At 31.5% G+C, this 15,932-nt stretch overlaps 2 protein-coding genes across 2 annotated transcripts; one reads left to right on the forward strand and one right to left on the reverse strand.

The window, feature by feature from the left end:
* Positions 1 to 291: 291 nt before the first annotated feature.
* LOC123668068 (enhancer of rudimentary homolog) lies at positions 292 to 2,480 on the reverse strand. Its single transcript, XM_045601862.1, has 3 exons — positions 2,454 to 2,480; positions 1,066 to 1,251; positions 292 to 703 (listed from the first exon to the last, which is right to left on the reverse strand). The coding sequence occupies exons 1-3, from the start codon at positions 2,478 to 2,480 to the stop codon at positions 581 to 583; spliced, it is 336 nt and encodes a 111-aa protein (XP_045457818.1). The 3' UTR covers positions 292 to 580.
* A 965-nt stretch (positions 2,481 to 3,445) lies between these two features.
* Positions 3,446 to 15,382, forward strand: LOC123668069 (breast cancer type 2 susceptibility protein-like). The gene is made up of 9 exons (XM_045601863.1): positions 3,446 to 3,709; positions 4,613 to 8,622; positions 9,043 to 9,223; positions 10,744 to 10,951; positions 11,425 to 11,531; positions 11,879 to 11,980; positions 12,890 to 13,079; positions 13,574 to 13,670; positions 14,283 to 15,382. The coding sequence occupies exons 1-9, from the start codon at positions 3,446 to 3,448 to the stop codon at positions 15,304 to 15,306; spliced, it is 6,183 nt and encodes a 2,060-aa protein (XP_045457819.1). The 3' UTR covers positions 15,307 to 15,382.
* Positions 15,383 to 15,932: the final 550 nt, after the last annotated feature.

Genomic DNA, 15,932 nt, shown 5'->3' on the forward strand with positions numbered 1-15,932 from the left:
TATTATTTTAGTTATATATTCTTCTTCTTGTATAATGGCTTCCGTGAGGATTTGCCAATGTCAGAGAGAGTCTATGGTTTTCGTTTAGAGTAAATGCTTGGCTAAGAATATTGGTGTCATGAGAGTACAAGAATTAAATATTTATACAATATTAATAATGGCAGGATTTCACTGTTGAATTTTTAGTTGTATAACAAAGCGGCATATGTTATGACCAACTGACATGTCTGAACAACTCACTGATCAAATAAATACTGACATACCAAATTATTATAAATTATTTTACAAACAATTATCTGACATGATTAACATTACAAGTCAACTTTATATCTCATATTTTACTTTATCGACAATTACCTGAGTGTTTCTGTGCATATTACAGCAGCCAATACATAGCACCTATTGATAAACATATGTTTTATAGGTATTTTTACGTATTATTACCAATTTCTAAGTACATATATACTTAAACTGGCTTCTGACATGTCCGGCGTACAATTTTTTTCACAAAACCGTCAACTAATTGTCCAATGTGCTCAAATACATTTTATATACAAATTTATCACACCAAATGTGTATTTTAATCGCTCTGACCGGCCGCTTGGCGTAGGAGGACGTAGATTTTCTCTTTTATCCAGTCTTTGTTGTACGGCGCGTATGTGTTTGTTGATTTTTGGTAAACCAAGCAACTAAGATCTGCAAGCTGAAAATACAACACAGAATATTTATTTGTGCAAAACCATAGTTACAAGCAGCAAACAATAACTACTAATAATTATACAATGTTACGAGATATTTGTAAAGTTGATTCAGCTGTGATCTTCTGTAAGGTCAGTACTACCCCAGTCACACTGCTCCTCAGTTAAATTTTGATGACATTACATTTCTTTAATGACCTTAATATTATACTAAACATTTTGTTCAAGAAAACACAACTTAAAAAATACTGAAGTTAATGCCTGCCATTGCCTACCTAAACATGGCTGTACTGGCACAACCGAGAGACATTAAGCCCAATAATAAATTAATTTACAAGTTTTATTTTGTTGTTAGATTAGTCCTTACCTGATCAACGAAATCAAACAGTTGCGATATATCGTACGTTATCGTAGGCGTATTCGGATTCCTCCTCTTTAAATGTTCTTCGTAAATCTTACAAACGCCTTCCATACAGTCGTTGACGCTTTCGTAGTCCGAATACGTCCTCGTTTCGGGCCTCGGACCGGGTTGTACCAATAAAATTGTATGAGACTGAAATCATAACCTCAGTTAGCGCCATTTTTACTTAACAAAAATTAACACGATTTTAAGTCATATACTCACCATGTTTAAGTTTAATTATCTTTTAAATTGCAAAATTTACAAAACACTTTACGAATTTGTAAATGATACTTGTTATAAACACAGTATTTCGAGAATAATCTATTTTCGACTCTCAATTCACTATCCGAATCAAAGACAAATGACAAAATGAATGATGCGCTGTGCAGTGTTGCAAAAGTGTAAAATAAAAAATCGGTATATTTGGCTCCGAAAAATCGGTAGAAATCGGTAGATTTTTACTCGGAGTAAAACAAAAGTATTTTAAGTCAATAATGCGTTCATTCATTTAAATTTGTTCCGTTAAATTAAATCAAATTCGTTATTTGCATGAATATAGTTAATACATAAGGTGTTATTAGTTACAATGTTTCATATAATCTACCTTAAGCGGCGTGCAAATTTTTGTTCCATTTATAATTATTTTACATTACAGAAAAAGAAAGAAGTCAAAAGCAATACGTTTTATCACTAAGAAACATTAATTATAGAAGTAGTCCATACAAGCATCATTTTTTTTTTTTTTTTTTTTATTATTACAGCCTATACAGTCCACTGCTGGACATAGGCCTCCACAAGTTTACGCCAAAAATAACGTGAACTCGTGTGTTTTGCCCATAGTCACCACGCTGGGCAGGCGGGTTGGTGACCGCAGTACTGGCTTTGTCGCACCGAAGACGCTGCCGCCCGTCGTCGGCCCGTGTATTTCAAAGCCAGCAGTTGGATGGTTATCCCGCCATCGGTCGGCTTCTTAAGTTCCAAGGTGGTTGTGGAACCTTGTTATCCCTTAGTCGCCTCTTACGACACCCACGGGAAGAGAGGGGGTGGCTAAATTCTTTAGTGCCGTAGCCACACAGCACATAAACACAACAAGCATCATAAATACAAACAAATCAAAGATAATAATTGCATAATTTCATTCTTCGCAGTAACTGCTAAATTGCTAATAATGAAACAGATTATTAGTATTCCCGACTTCCCGTGGGTGCGATAGAATAGCACGTTGCCGCGAAAGAAGTATAAATTAGCGATGAATTCGCTTAACACTTCACAATATATAAAAAATTTCGCAACTACATTTAATTTGTTAAATGCGAATTGAATATTCCCATGTCAATAATGAATCCGAATACTAATCCTAATCCATCGATATAATCCATCACTAGTCCTATACCTAATTCAAGAAACAAACCCGAAGAAAGTTATCTTCAGGGATTTTCCCTTGTAAACTCACCAGACAATAATAAACACTATTATATGACGTGTTAGTACAATTTGTTTTAACACACCGCGGATTTGAACGGTCTTATTCGACGTGGTGGGAAGAATTTCGGGAAGTCCCCATGCATTGATTTTGTGTTACCGTTTTCTTTTAGTGTTACCGTATTAAGAATATTATTTTACCTTTTTTTTAGAAAATTATTTTACATTAGTTGAAAATTCAAAAATTCGGTAGATAGCACTACTAAATCGGTATATCGGTAGACAAGGGCCAAAATCGGTAGATCTACCGATAAATCGGTAGCTTTTGCAACGCTGCCGCTGTGCCAGGAAGGGGCTACAAAAAGTTAACGTTCAAAAATTAATGAGCATAGATTAAAAAGAAATCACTTTAACATAACTATATTTTTATAATATAAGAATTACGATAAAATCATCAAAAGTAAAAATAAGTGATAGTTCTCATTTTTTTAAGATACAGAAATTATACAGAAAATGTCGAAATTAGAACTGTGAATATTTTGCTTTTGAATTTTCTGAACGAAGCAAAATTCAAATTACTCTTGTATCATAATTATAAAATATAAGAAATAAGCAATTAAGCATATATTTTTTATTAATTTATATCAAAATATGTACTAAACCTAAAAGTGACCTCAAGAACCTTCAAAATTAGTTAAAAACATATTTGAATCTTTACAATATTTCTTTTTTTAAGATACAAAACACTATCATGTAAAGTTTATAGGAAAAATACAACAAACGTAAAATGACACGTATTATTTTCCAATATTATTATTCATCTGTTTACAATTTACATTAATGTCATTAATAAAATGTCAGATATTACTTTGAAATATTGCTTTTAATTTACTTTTGCGGTTATTATTTCATATTGTATATAATGGATAATGAAGCTGAAATTTTCGCAAATACTTTAAAAAAATTAAACGTACAAAAACCAGTTGCCTTATACAGTGAAAACGAAAAAGTTTGTCTTAAAAATTTACAGGAATACAGTGTTCAAAGTGCCTTAGTGAATATTTCGAAGCAAATTAAAGCTTTTCAGAGTGCAGATAATGTTGTTAAAGGAAATAGCAGTCGAAGGAGTTTGAATACGCTTAAAACAAATGATTTTCTTCCTTTAACTGCGATGTCAAGAAATACAGTAAGTAGGTTTTATTTTCAAGGCTAAGTAAAAAGTTTATATTGCTTAAATATTATTATTCTGTAGTTCCCTTCCTCATTTCTAGTCATCATTTCATCTGTTTAACGTTTAATTGTTCAAAACAAAATATTAAGAAATGATACATCATTCCTTAATTTTCATTTCATTTTCGTTCATTCTTTATTACAACAAACAAAATTACATACACAATATATATAAACTATGCACTAAAGTATAGTAGTACCGATATATATTTTTTAAATTTATATTCTGCATAATAAATTTTATGGACAAAAATTTCAAAGGACCAAGCTTATTTCTCATCTGTGTCATTTAAATTTTGAAATAAATTTTAACACCAACAAACAATGCAATACAAATTATGTTTTTGTAATATTCAAAACAATTAATTAATTAATCAATTAACAATAAAGTTGTTGAGTTTACTGGTGATATTTATTTTGTTCCTTAAAAATTATTTATTACTGATTAATTATACATCTATACTTATAATTTATACAAATGTAGAATCGATGGTATAGTCATTCTAATTCTTTTGACTCACATGTTGAATAGATAAATCTTACTTAGAATTGAGTGCTGTTTCATTCCAAATATTTTTATTTTTCATTCCATATTGATATAGGGTTGTCTGCAAAAACTGTTTTGCGGTTGTTGGCAAATTTTTAAAATTTTAACTAAGAATTTCCCAGCCAATCCGCTTGTAATTTATTTTTCAATGTATTTAAGTAAACATTAAATAGTTCATTCATTAAACAGAAGGGCTGTAAATCGTTTGTAGTTTAATTCTCATACCAAAAATAGTTAGAAAAAATAATAATACTATGTAGTTAAATTTATTAATTTTTTTTAATGAAATACCTATATAATTTTTCTTTTCAGCAATCAGATCAAATACCATCAAATAAGTTTGAAACGCAATGTGTCCTAGATACACAGCTGATCAATATTATAGAAAATGCAGAAGCTTTAATTGACAAACCTAATAATATGACCCAAGAATTTGATAATACTTTTAATAATTTAGATATTTGTAACATACAGAATGTTGAATTAGATAATGTAAGACATAGTATAGACTCCAAAGATATAAATATACCAGAAATTGCAAATATAGCTACTATTACATGTGATAAAAATGTCGATACTATATATATTAATGAACCATTTTTAAGAATAATGAATTTAAAAGATTTAGAAGCAGAAAGAATTACAGACAAAGAAATGTGTGATTTAGATTATAATAATGATATAGATGTAGGTCCTAAAAGTCCTATTCTTAATACATCGCCAAAGACTCCTTTAGTTTTTAAATTAGAAACATTTGAAAATTTCGAAAAAATTGCCTTATCTGTTATAAAAGATAATCCAGACTTTGAAGCAGCAAAGAGATTAATAAATTCACAAGTAGTCAATAATGACTTGTTCATACAATCTCATGCTGAACTAGTTTTATGTGACAGAGATAAATCGATGAGTCCTGTTTTAAGTGTACCAAAAGTTAATAGGAAAGGCGGAGAACAGAGAGAAAATAAAGAAAAAGATTTGATTGTTGATGATGAAATATTATTCAGTGACGATGAGGTTGAATTTAATAATGATTTCAAAGATCTACCGCCAACATGTGCTTTAGAAAAATCATTTTATAATCAAAATGATGTCTTAGATAAGACGATGTATGTAGGCTTTCAAACAGCTAGTAATAAGTCCATACAAGTACACACAGACACATACAGCAAAGCTAAAAGCATATTAGATAACATTAAAACTCCTGTTGGGTACATTTCTCTTACAGAACTTGTGGAGGTTATCGATAAACACTCGAAATCAAATAATACATTTGAGCGTAAACAAAATAATAAAAAAGAATTTGAATGTGGAGATAATTGCCAAGATGTCGATTTTGGAATTGAATTTGATGAAGATATGAATACACCTGAAGTTATTACAAAAAGCAAAAGAAATTTTATAGATATGCTACATCGTGATGATGAAAACAATTCAACTGATAATATCGAAAACCTTAACGCTGATATGTGCAACAATAAAAAATTAAAACTTGCACAAAATCCAGTCATAAATGCAGAACCTAATACACAAGTAAATCTTAGTAAAAATTTAAATAAATTTGCATTTAATAGAAATCGGATTTCTCCTACTTGTCATGATTTATTTGAAATCACACCTCTCAACGACCATTTCAATATTGATGAACATATAATGAAAGAATTTGAAAGTAATTTTATTTCTGAAGACATTTGTAGTGGTAACAGTTTAAACACTAATATTAAGAAGTCATTCGATAGTAAAACTTGTGAGAATAATGATATAAATAAAGGTATAAGTGAAATGCCTTTCATGGGCTTTAAAACTGCTAATAATCAAGAAATAAATATATCAGAACATGCATTAGCTAAAACAAAAAGAATTTTTGAAGATATAAAGTTAGATATCTTAGAAGGAACAGAAAATAATTTTAAAGATAATGAAAAGAACGATGATGCCTATACTATACCTTCAACAAGTAACAGTTTTATCGGTTTTCGAACTGCTAACAATAAAGAAATAAAGATATCTGATATAGCTCTTGCTAAAACTAAGAATATTTTTGATAATATTGATAATGATGTTATAATTGATAAAGCAGCTACTGATTATTCTGTAAATACTAAGGAAAATAAGACAAAAAAAGCTAATACTAAAATAAATGTTAAAAAAATGAACAACAAAGGTGATTTTGTTAATCCTTTTCCTTCGATTAAGAATTCTAATGATATTATTTTGAATCGTGATAATAAGAAAACAATTCCAACATTGATTGGATTTAAAACAGCCAGTAATAAAAAGGTAGAAATATCGAAAGAGGCTCTAGCTAAAACAAAAAATATATTTAAAGAAATAATGAGTGAAGAAATTCACAGGGATCCTTACAAAGAAGAAACCGATTTAGTTAAAGATCCAATTTTAATGAAAGAATTTGAAACCTCTGATGCTGAATCAAAAATTTTAGTGATGCCTGAAGACAATTTTAGTGATAATCGTAAAGATAGTATTAAAGAAATAGTATTTGAAGACAAGAGCACTTTTAAAAATATAGGATTTAAAACAGCCAGTAATAAACCAGTTAAAATATCGAATGAAGCATTAGAAAGAAGTAAAAATATATTTCAAGACCTGACTCTTGATAATGACATAAAAATCGGAATTGATAGCAATGATCATCATAAAAATGTGATACCAGACATCATGCAAGGATTTAAGACTGCAAGTAATAAGCCTGTTCCAATTTCTGAAGAAGCGTTGGCTAAAACAAAGCACCTATTTCAAGATATTGACAATTTATATAGTAAAGATGGTGAAGCCTATGACAAAGGTGTAAATAACGTAACTGTTGAAGCTAATCATGCCTTTCAAGGCTTTAAAACAGCAAGCAATAAACAAGTTACAGTTACAAAAGAGGCTATAGCTAAGAGTAAAGAAATGTTCAAAGAATTTGAAGTTTGTGAAGGAATAAAAACTGATGTTTTTGAAGATACCGGTAAATTAGCATTCGAAGAATTTCAAAGAGCAACAGCGAAAAAAAAATCTCAAGATTTGAATATAGACATAAGTGATATTCAAGAAGAGAAACAAAATAAATTCTTTGAATTTCAAACTGCTAGTAATAAATCTGTCAAGATTTCTGAAGATGCACTCGCTCAACCGAGAAAACTTTTTCTAGATTTGGATATAGAAATAAGTGGTAGTAAAGGTAATAATCAAGAAAAACAAAGTAAATTCTTTGGATTTCAAACCGCTAGTAATAAACCAGTTAAGATTTCTGATGATGCTCTTGCAAAGTCAAAAAAAGTTTTTCAAGATTTGGATATAGTTCTTAATAAAGTGGAAGAAAAGAAATTCTCTGGTTTTCAAACAGCTAGTAATAAAACCGTCGGTGTATCAAAAGAAGCATTATTGAAAAGTAAACAAATATTTGAAGATATTGACTTAAATTCAAATTTTGGTGATAATGAAAATAATATAGATAGAAACAAAGACAAAATTGCATTTGGTTTCAAAACAGCAAATAACAATTACGTTAGTGTATCAGAATCTTCATTAAAAAACGTAAAGAAAATCTTTGATGATGTGACTAATACTGAAGTTGAAACTGAAGTCAAAAATGTCGATAATGATTGTCAATTAAATATAGAAGAATTAATGAATACAGAAGTGATAAAGAATTTAGAAGAGTCATTACACACAGAAGATTTTGCAAAAGATACTTCACCGATAAGCAAAAGATCTGGTAGTCCGATTTTATCTTGTCCTAAAGCAAAGAAGAGAAAAGTGTTTAAAACGCCCCAAGTGATAAATAAAAGCCTGATCATTAATGACGTAAAACCGGCGCTATCAACCAATGTTTTTGTATTTACTGAAAAGTACAAAACAAATAAAATATATACCCTTAAACAATTAAAAGAAATCGAATCAAACAATTCCAATAAAAACGTCGATCCATACATTTTAAATTTCAAATTTGATAATTTACTTGACATCGAATTTGACGGGAAACGAAATGACGTTGACAGTGACATTTGGTCCACAGATAGAATAGTAAAACGTTTCAAAGAATCCGTAAATACGAAGATCGTCCCTGAAGGCTGGATAGCGAATCATTTGAAATTGATTATATGGAAATTATTGTCATATGAAGTTTATTTTCCAACTTGTATGGAAAATGTTTGTACAGTTAGAAATGTTTTGAATCAATTGAAGTATAGGTATGATAGGGAGTTGTATAATGTTGAAAGACCTGCTTTGAGAAAAGTTTTGGAAAAGGATGAAGTAGCTTCTAAATTTATGGTCCTGTGTGTTGCTGGGTTATATGTTGATGGTGTGTATGTGAGTAGGTATGTATACTTCTAAGACCATTAAATACTATAGTTTAAAAAACTTTAATCGTTTGAAACAACAAAAAAGCAGTGACCATGAGATTGACGCTATGAGTGACGCTTTTGAGTGTCAATTTATGTTTTGATTAGAGTTTTATTGTTTTAATTTATTATAATTAGTAACAAATAGAACATTTATCCGCCAACCCGCATTGGAGCAGCGTGGTTGATTAAGCTCTGATCCTTCTCCTACATGGGGAAAGAGGCCTATGCCCAGCAGTAGGATATTACAGGCTGAAGCGAGCGAGCGAGAACATTTTAATTTATAAAAAATCACGGTAATTGTTCATAAGAATTAAATTCCAGTCGCATGTCGGATTAATTGTAATTTTTTTTTAAATGTCATCAACTAAATTTTTTTTAATATCAATATTTCAGTGTTACCAACTCAAATCAAAACATAGAATTGTCTTTGACTGATGGTTGGTACTGCATAAAGGCGTGTACAGACAGAATGATAGACAGTTTAATATGTAATGGAAAAATAAGTGTGGGAACAAAGTTAGCCATACATGGAGCTGAGCTGATGAACTGTGAGCAGGGAATTGCACCTTGGGAGGTAATTATTACTTTTGTATATGACTGGCTTGGCAAACAAGTGTAGGTTGCGTCTAATAGTGAGTGGTCACCGTAGCCTATAGACGTCTGCAACACCAGAACAAGTGTGTTCTTTACTACAGACTAAGGCTAAAGTTGTTATAGCATATTTAGAATCAGAATATACTGACTAGCTTCTGCCCGTGACATCGTCCGTGTGGACTCTGCTCATATTGGTCTTAACATGATGATGTAGCCTATAACCTTTCTCGATAAATGGGTTATCTAACACTGAAAGACTTTTTCCAATCGAACCAGTACTCTCTGAGATTAGCGTGCTTAAGCAAACAAACAAAATCAATTAATATTATACAAATAATGTTATATTAGTATAAATGTATAATTAGCTTAGCCAACAGACATTCATCTGCATTGAGCTTTTTCCAAAGCCGACCAATGGCGGAATAATCATCCAACTGCTGGCTTTGAAATACACAGACCGAAGACGGGCAGCAGCGTCTTCGGTGCGACAAAGCCAGCCCTGCGGTCACCAACCCGCCTGCCCAGCGTGGTGACTATGGGCAACACACATGAGCTCACGCCATTTTTGGCGTGAACTTGTGGAGGCCTATGTCCAGCGGTGGACTGTGATAGACTGATGTGATGTGATGTGATGAGCTTTGTTTTGTCAAACGCATTTCTAATATTTTTTTTAGTTCTTTTATTGCCTTTAGGGACTTTTGTCCTACAAGGACACGCCAGTCCCAATTTCTAAAATTTTATCTACTATTTTTAATTTCGTATGAACCTCCTACAAAATGTTAGTAGATTTATTAGTTCGAGAAAACTTTACTGGCCACTAATTATATTGATGTGTTCTAAAATTATTGTGTTGTAAATACTGTTTGTTTAACGAATACAAACAAAAATAAATTACGGCTACATCCTTTATCAAGTTTAACTCCTAAATACATTTAACTATTAATTTTTATTTATACAAGTGATCGCCCAGTGGTCGAGATTCGAACATAATTAATTTAAATTATAAGTTTGAACATTATTAAAGTTCTGTTGTCAAGACTATGCTTCTATAATAATAAACAAAAAAGTATACCTATATGCGTGTGCATGTCAAATACATGGTGTGTGTAATGTTTTCTTTATCAATTTAATGTATTTTATATGCATAATTAAAAAAAAAATATTTGCCCTTTGCACTCCTTCTCTATATAAACTATAAGTGTGCGAAATTTTATACTCCTCCGTCCGCATAATTTTCGTAAAAAGGGACACAAAGTTTTTGCTTCACGTATTAATATATAGATATAGTAAAATTAGTATTTTCTGATATCTAAATTATTCTAAATTACATTATTGAAGTAGGCCGCAAAATCACTTTCGACTAGTCACTTTACAAATTAAAGTTATATTCGTTTTAATTTATTAATTATAGTAAAAGTGAAGCTACCACTGATTCGGAATGTAGAAGAATCGGCAAGAAACTCCGCAGTTACATTTTTTTCTTTAGTTCCAAATTTCCAGGACATATCCTCAATCCGTCTGAAAATATCCGGTAATTCGACACGCCGTGTCAAATGGGATACAAGACTCGGTTTCCATGGCAGCGGCGCCATCTTATCTCACCTGTCATCCGTCAGACCAGAAGGCGGGAAAATTTCGCGCCTTCGTATATTCGTGACTAGAGTTTATCCCATGCTTTACGTTGAGAAATTTGAAGATGGCAGTACTTGTAAGTATGATTTTTAAAACAGTTAAAGTAAATACGCGACTAGAGGACTTCCTTAACGGTTAATGTGACATTTAAAAATATACCCACAATCGCAAGAGATTTTGCGTGGTAAAACGTTACTCTCTCTCTTTCTGACGCTAGGTCTCAGCGTTGCTGCTCAGAGCTATTGTTTCATGATTTAACTCGCCAATTATTTTTTGTACCACCGGTATAGCTTAGTCTTTTTCATACGACTGGTGTGGCAATCAAGCGTTACGATATCAAGAGCATCGCAAGCGCGTTGTCGACCCCCCTCCCAGGAGCTCTCTACCTTACTGACACAGGAACACAACACTGCTTGAAAGCAGTGTTAGCTGTGATCTTCTCTCAAGATATTTTCCTTATCAGGCTGCTTCTGATTTTGAGCAGGATATGCCCGTGCTGTGCCCTATTTCAATTACAAGTTTACCCAATTTTTTTTTATATAATTTCAGTAACTCGCTCAGAACGCTTGGAACAAATACAGCAGATGAAACACGAAGCGGACAGACAGAATAAAATCGAAAAGTTGTATGACGAACTTGAGAAAATGAAGGATCAGGTATGAGTTTTAATTAAACTAACTGACGTTTGTATCGCCATATATTTTATAATTTTGTTCGTGAATATCGCTTTATTTTTTTTAATTTTTTTTTTTTGAAAAACAATACAGTTAAATTCTTTGTATAACACGTTTATCAATCCACTAATAATATTACACAGACATCTCATTTGAAAAGTCGAAAATTTAGATGACTTAGCAGAATACAAATTGAATTAATTTATCAGAGAAATAAGAAGTGATAAAATATAAAATTATGTTAAATGAAAAATTAAATATATATATATATATATATATATATATATATTTAACTTTATTATATATATTTGTATTTTTTAAACATATAGGAATCCCAAGATTCAGAAGGGCTGGGATCAGACAAGGGCTTCGATACTGGATCTCAAATATACAGACATTTTAAGAAATGTAAGGATACGTCTGAATTTAGGGTGAGTAATTACTTATCTAAGCTATACTGTATTTTCGCTCGCTAGCTTCATCCTATCGCAGTCCACTGCTGGATATAGTCTTCCAAGTTCGCGCTAAGCATCCCGCTTCTCTAGAATCCTAACAGAGGATCTAAGGAATTACTGTAATGTATTAGTCTCTTGATATTCCTTATATGGGCAAAGGTCTCTTTTTCAAATATGAACGAGTTTGTAGTTTAATCGATTACGTCTACTTATTGGATGATACGTTAAGGCATGCGGGGAGACCATCAAAGACTCGTTCAAACCAGAATAAGATATTGTGCGAATAAAAATATCCGCCCCTAGTGAGAATTAAACACACGACCACTGCGTTACGTGATTTTTCAGCCACTACACTAGTACTGTTGTCGTATCATAATAGTTTCTTAATATCCTATTGTTGGCCAAATTTCTCTAACATTATTTTTAATTAAACATTATTTTATGTTACTTATTACTGAGGCCAGTCATTTCAAATATAATTAATTGGAGATAAAACGATATAGTATGTGTGTAGACGAAGACGCACAAAATATAAGCATAGAGGGCGCTGGGTGTCAGATTATCCAGAGACCAAAAAGATGGCGCTCTATATAGAGTCTATATAGACATTATAAATTTTATAAAAAAACTGTTATTTTTTTAAGAGTTACTGTGGCGTTTCTTGCCGATTTTTCTGTTCAAAATTAACATTCATAATTTTTCGGTAGTTTTATTATATATTATATAAATTGATATTATTTCAATTTTAATAATGACAGTGATTTCGCAAAGTAATTTTGGATTTCGATATTGATTTTTTTTAATTTAAATACTAAACGTTGAGAAACGGGTCAGTATCTATTTCAATAACTAATTATCAAATATTAAAATAGTAATTTCTTTTAGGTAAACCTCACAGAATCCCAAACAGATTTGTTACAAGAGTATGCAGTAAAAAAACATGATAAATTAATAGGCAACCTCCAGAAGAAAGTTCAGGATTTGATCAAGAAGCGTGGTTTGGACGTAACCAGAAATGTGGTACCATTACTAAAGATCAGGGTAGCCGATGTGCATAACGATTGTGTATCTAGAGGTATGTTATTTTGTATGTTTCATTATGTAGGACACAGCAGAAAATATCCTGGTCAAAATTTGGAGCAGCCCGACTGGGGAAGTACCTCGGCCTTACAGAATATAACAGCAATAATACTGTTTTCAAGCAGTGTTGTGTTCCTGTTGTGAGTAAGGTGACCAGAGCATCTGGACAGAATCGGGGGTGAGGTCCGGTTTTACAGGGGTCTGTAGGCTACGGCAACCGCTTACCATCAGTCGGATTGTACACATGTTTGCTGACCTAGTTGTATAAAAAAGTATATTATTTAGCTGTCATCTTCTGTAAGGTCAAGGTACTTCCCGAGACGGGCTGCTCCAGAATTTCTAGCAAGACATATCTACTGTTCACTGACTCTAAAGACTTATCCGTAAGGTTGAATCGGATCGTCGTAATAATACGAGTGTTTGTGTGTGTGTATTTATAATTATGTAATATACAATATGTACTGTGCTAATTTTAATTATAATTTTTAGCTATGATAACAATATGGAGGCCAAATGAGTGTTTGCTGGATCTGATAACAGAGGGCGCTTGGTTAGATGTGTACAATGTTGTTCCCACGGCCGTAAGGTAATTATGGATTGTAATATAGAGCCCCCTGACATATTTTTTTATGATTGATTAATCCAGCCTACTGACTCCCTCCTCACATCCTATTACTAGTCATAGATCTCTTCCTCCATGTTAATCAATGGTTAATCCACCACGCTGCTCCACTGCGATTAGCCAGATATATTCCCTACTAAAAGTAACGATCGCTATCAGGTGTATATGATAACATCCGGGATCGTCAGCTTACGTAGTACGTAGCTACGTGTTCTGCGAGGCACGGTGGGAGACCCACGTAAACAGACACCCAGCCAGAAAACAATTACTTTATTAATAAAGTAGCTGATCCATCCACGCGTTGCTGTGGCTCAGTAATTATCATTTATTAAAATATATGTAAATTTTATATTCAAACATGCCATCTTTAATCTAGAAATTAAAATACTACTCGAGAATTTTAATGTTTAGTAGTACCATACAATTCGCAATAATGGATAGTTAGACAGGCGGAATAAAAAAAAAAAAAAATTAACAAATGCTAAATTAATTAAAACTAAAGTCTTATATATCTGTTTATTAATATTATTATTTTCATAAAATTATTATTTCTTATAGTATCTATATTTTTTACAGATACTCAGAGATACAAATATCAGCTGGACGCCAATCAATCTTGCAACCATCCAAACTAAACAAAAGCAACAAATTCAAAAAACACACAAACACACTTAAAAGAAAATGCTACACAATAAAAGACCTACAAAGCACAAGCACAGAGAACGAAATAGACACAATCGGCATAGTTTTCTTAATCGAACCATTAACAAACCAATCACAATATATATATTTGGCTGATGAAAATAAATATATAATTTCTATAAATTTCTGGGGAGGCATCAAAAAATTTGGTTTCGAGAATATTCTAGATACAGGACAAGTTGTCGCTTGTCTAAATTTACAGAAACGAACTGGTAACAGCAGGAAACAAATACAACAATACCGTGTAACAGAATTCACACATTTTACTAGAACATGTAAAATTGATTACATCAGAAAAATGACAGAAGAACTCTCAAATAAATTCTCATCTTTAAACAAGAAAGATTTTATAAACGACTGTGTTGCTATCAAGAATAATTACAACAATTTTAAACATGGTAATACCGAAAATGTCACTCCATACAGATTAAATAATAGCGATTATAATATATCGAAAAATAAAATGTTTATTGAATCGCCATTAGCTGGGAAGTTAGATACTAACATAAACCTTAGTGGTTTAGACTTTGAGTCGACATTTAAACAAACGGACACGCAAGATATATCCCCCGAACGCTTATTACGAAAAAGGAAAGTGAATGAAAGGATCGCAAAACTGAAAATGTATGGAGAACCTCCCCCATTAGCAATAATACATATTAAAAACAAATCGAACGCAATAAAACCTTACAAAAGTCCGTTAATACCCAAAAGTGATATTTCAAATGTTACCAGTGCTAAAAATATTCCCACAAACAGTGCTAATTCTAGTCCAGTGAATAGAACTTATGTTAAAAGTATTAATCCGGTTAAGTTAAATTTTGTAGATGATGATGGTAACACTACAGATCCTTTCGCTGAAGAGTTTGATTGCAGTCCGCCTTTAAGCTTAGAGTGAAATATTTAATACGAAAGAATCTCTCTGCAAATCTAAAATATCGTGAGAAAAAATTGGCTTTAAACTTATTATGGGTGTATTTAAAAAAAAAAAAAAAAAAAAAAAAACAAGTTTAAGTGTTCTAATATATATAAGAAACACCTTTTAAATTTGTTTTAGGGGTCAGGTAATTTTATGAATAAATCTGTGATAGTCCAAAAACATATCCAACTTTCAAAGCACTAATAGTTGGGTTATCATTTTAATAACGTTTCCGTAGCTTTCTCAATCGAAATAACAACAAATATATACTTAACCTTAGATTTATTTCAAAAAGGTTGTCGGCGTATTATGTATCCAGTACTATTTGTTTTACGTTATTTACGTAGATTTGAAACAAAAGTGAACCAAGAACAGAGTCCTGTGGTATGCCGTACTGAATACTTCTGAGTGAGAAAAAAAACTTAATAGAAAAAATCTATAAAAATAAAACTCTATTTCCCGTAGCCACGACATAACTTAAGAACGACTTTACCGATTGAATTATTTTTTTAAGTCTCCTAATAGTTTGTAGAAGGATTTGATGGAATGAAATATATAAAAAACTTTTCAAGGAAGATTTTAGAACTTCAGAATTTAGAAAAACA

The sequence above is a fragment of the Melitaea cinxia genome, chromosome 30 (assembly GCF_905220565.1).
Source record: "Melitaea cinxia chromosome 30, ilMelCinx1.1, whole genome shotgun sequence".
Classification (NCBI taxonomy): Eukaryota; Metazoa; Arthropoda; class Insecta; order Lepidoptera; family Nymphalidae; genus Melitaea; species Melitaea cinxia.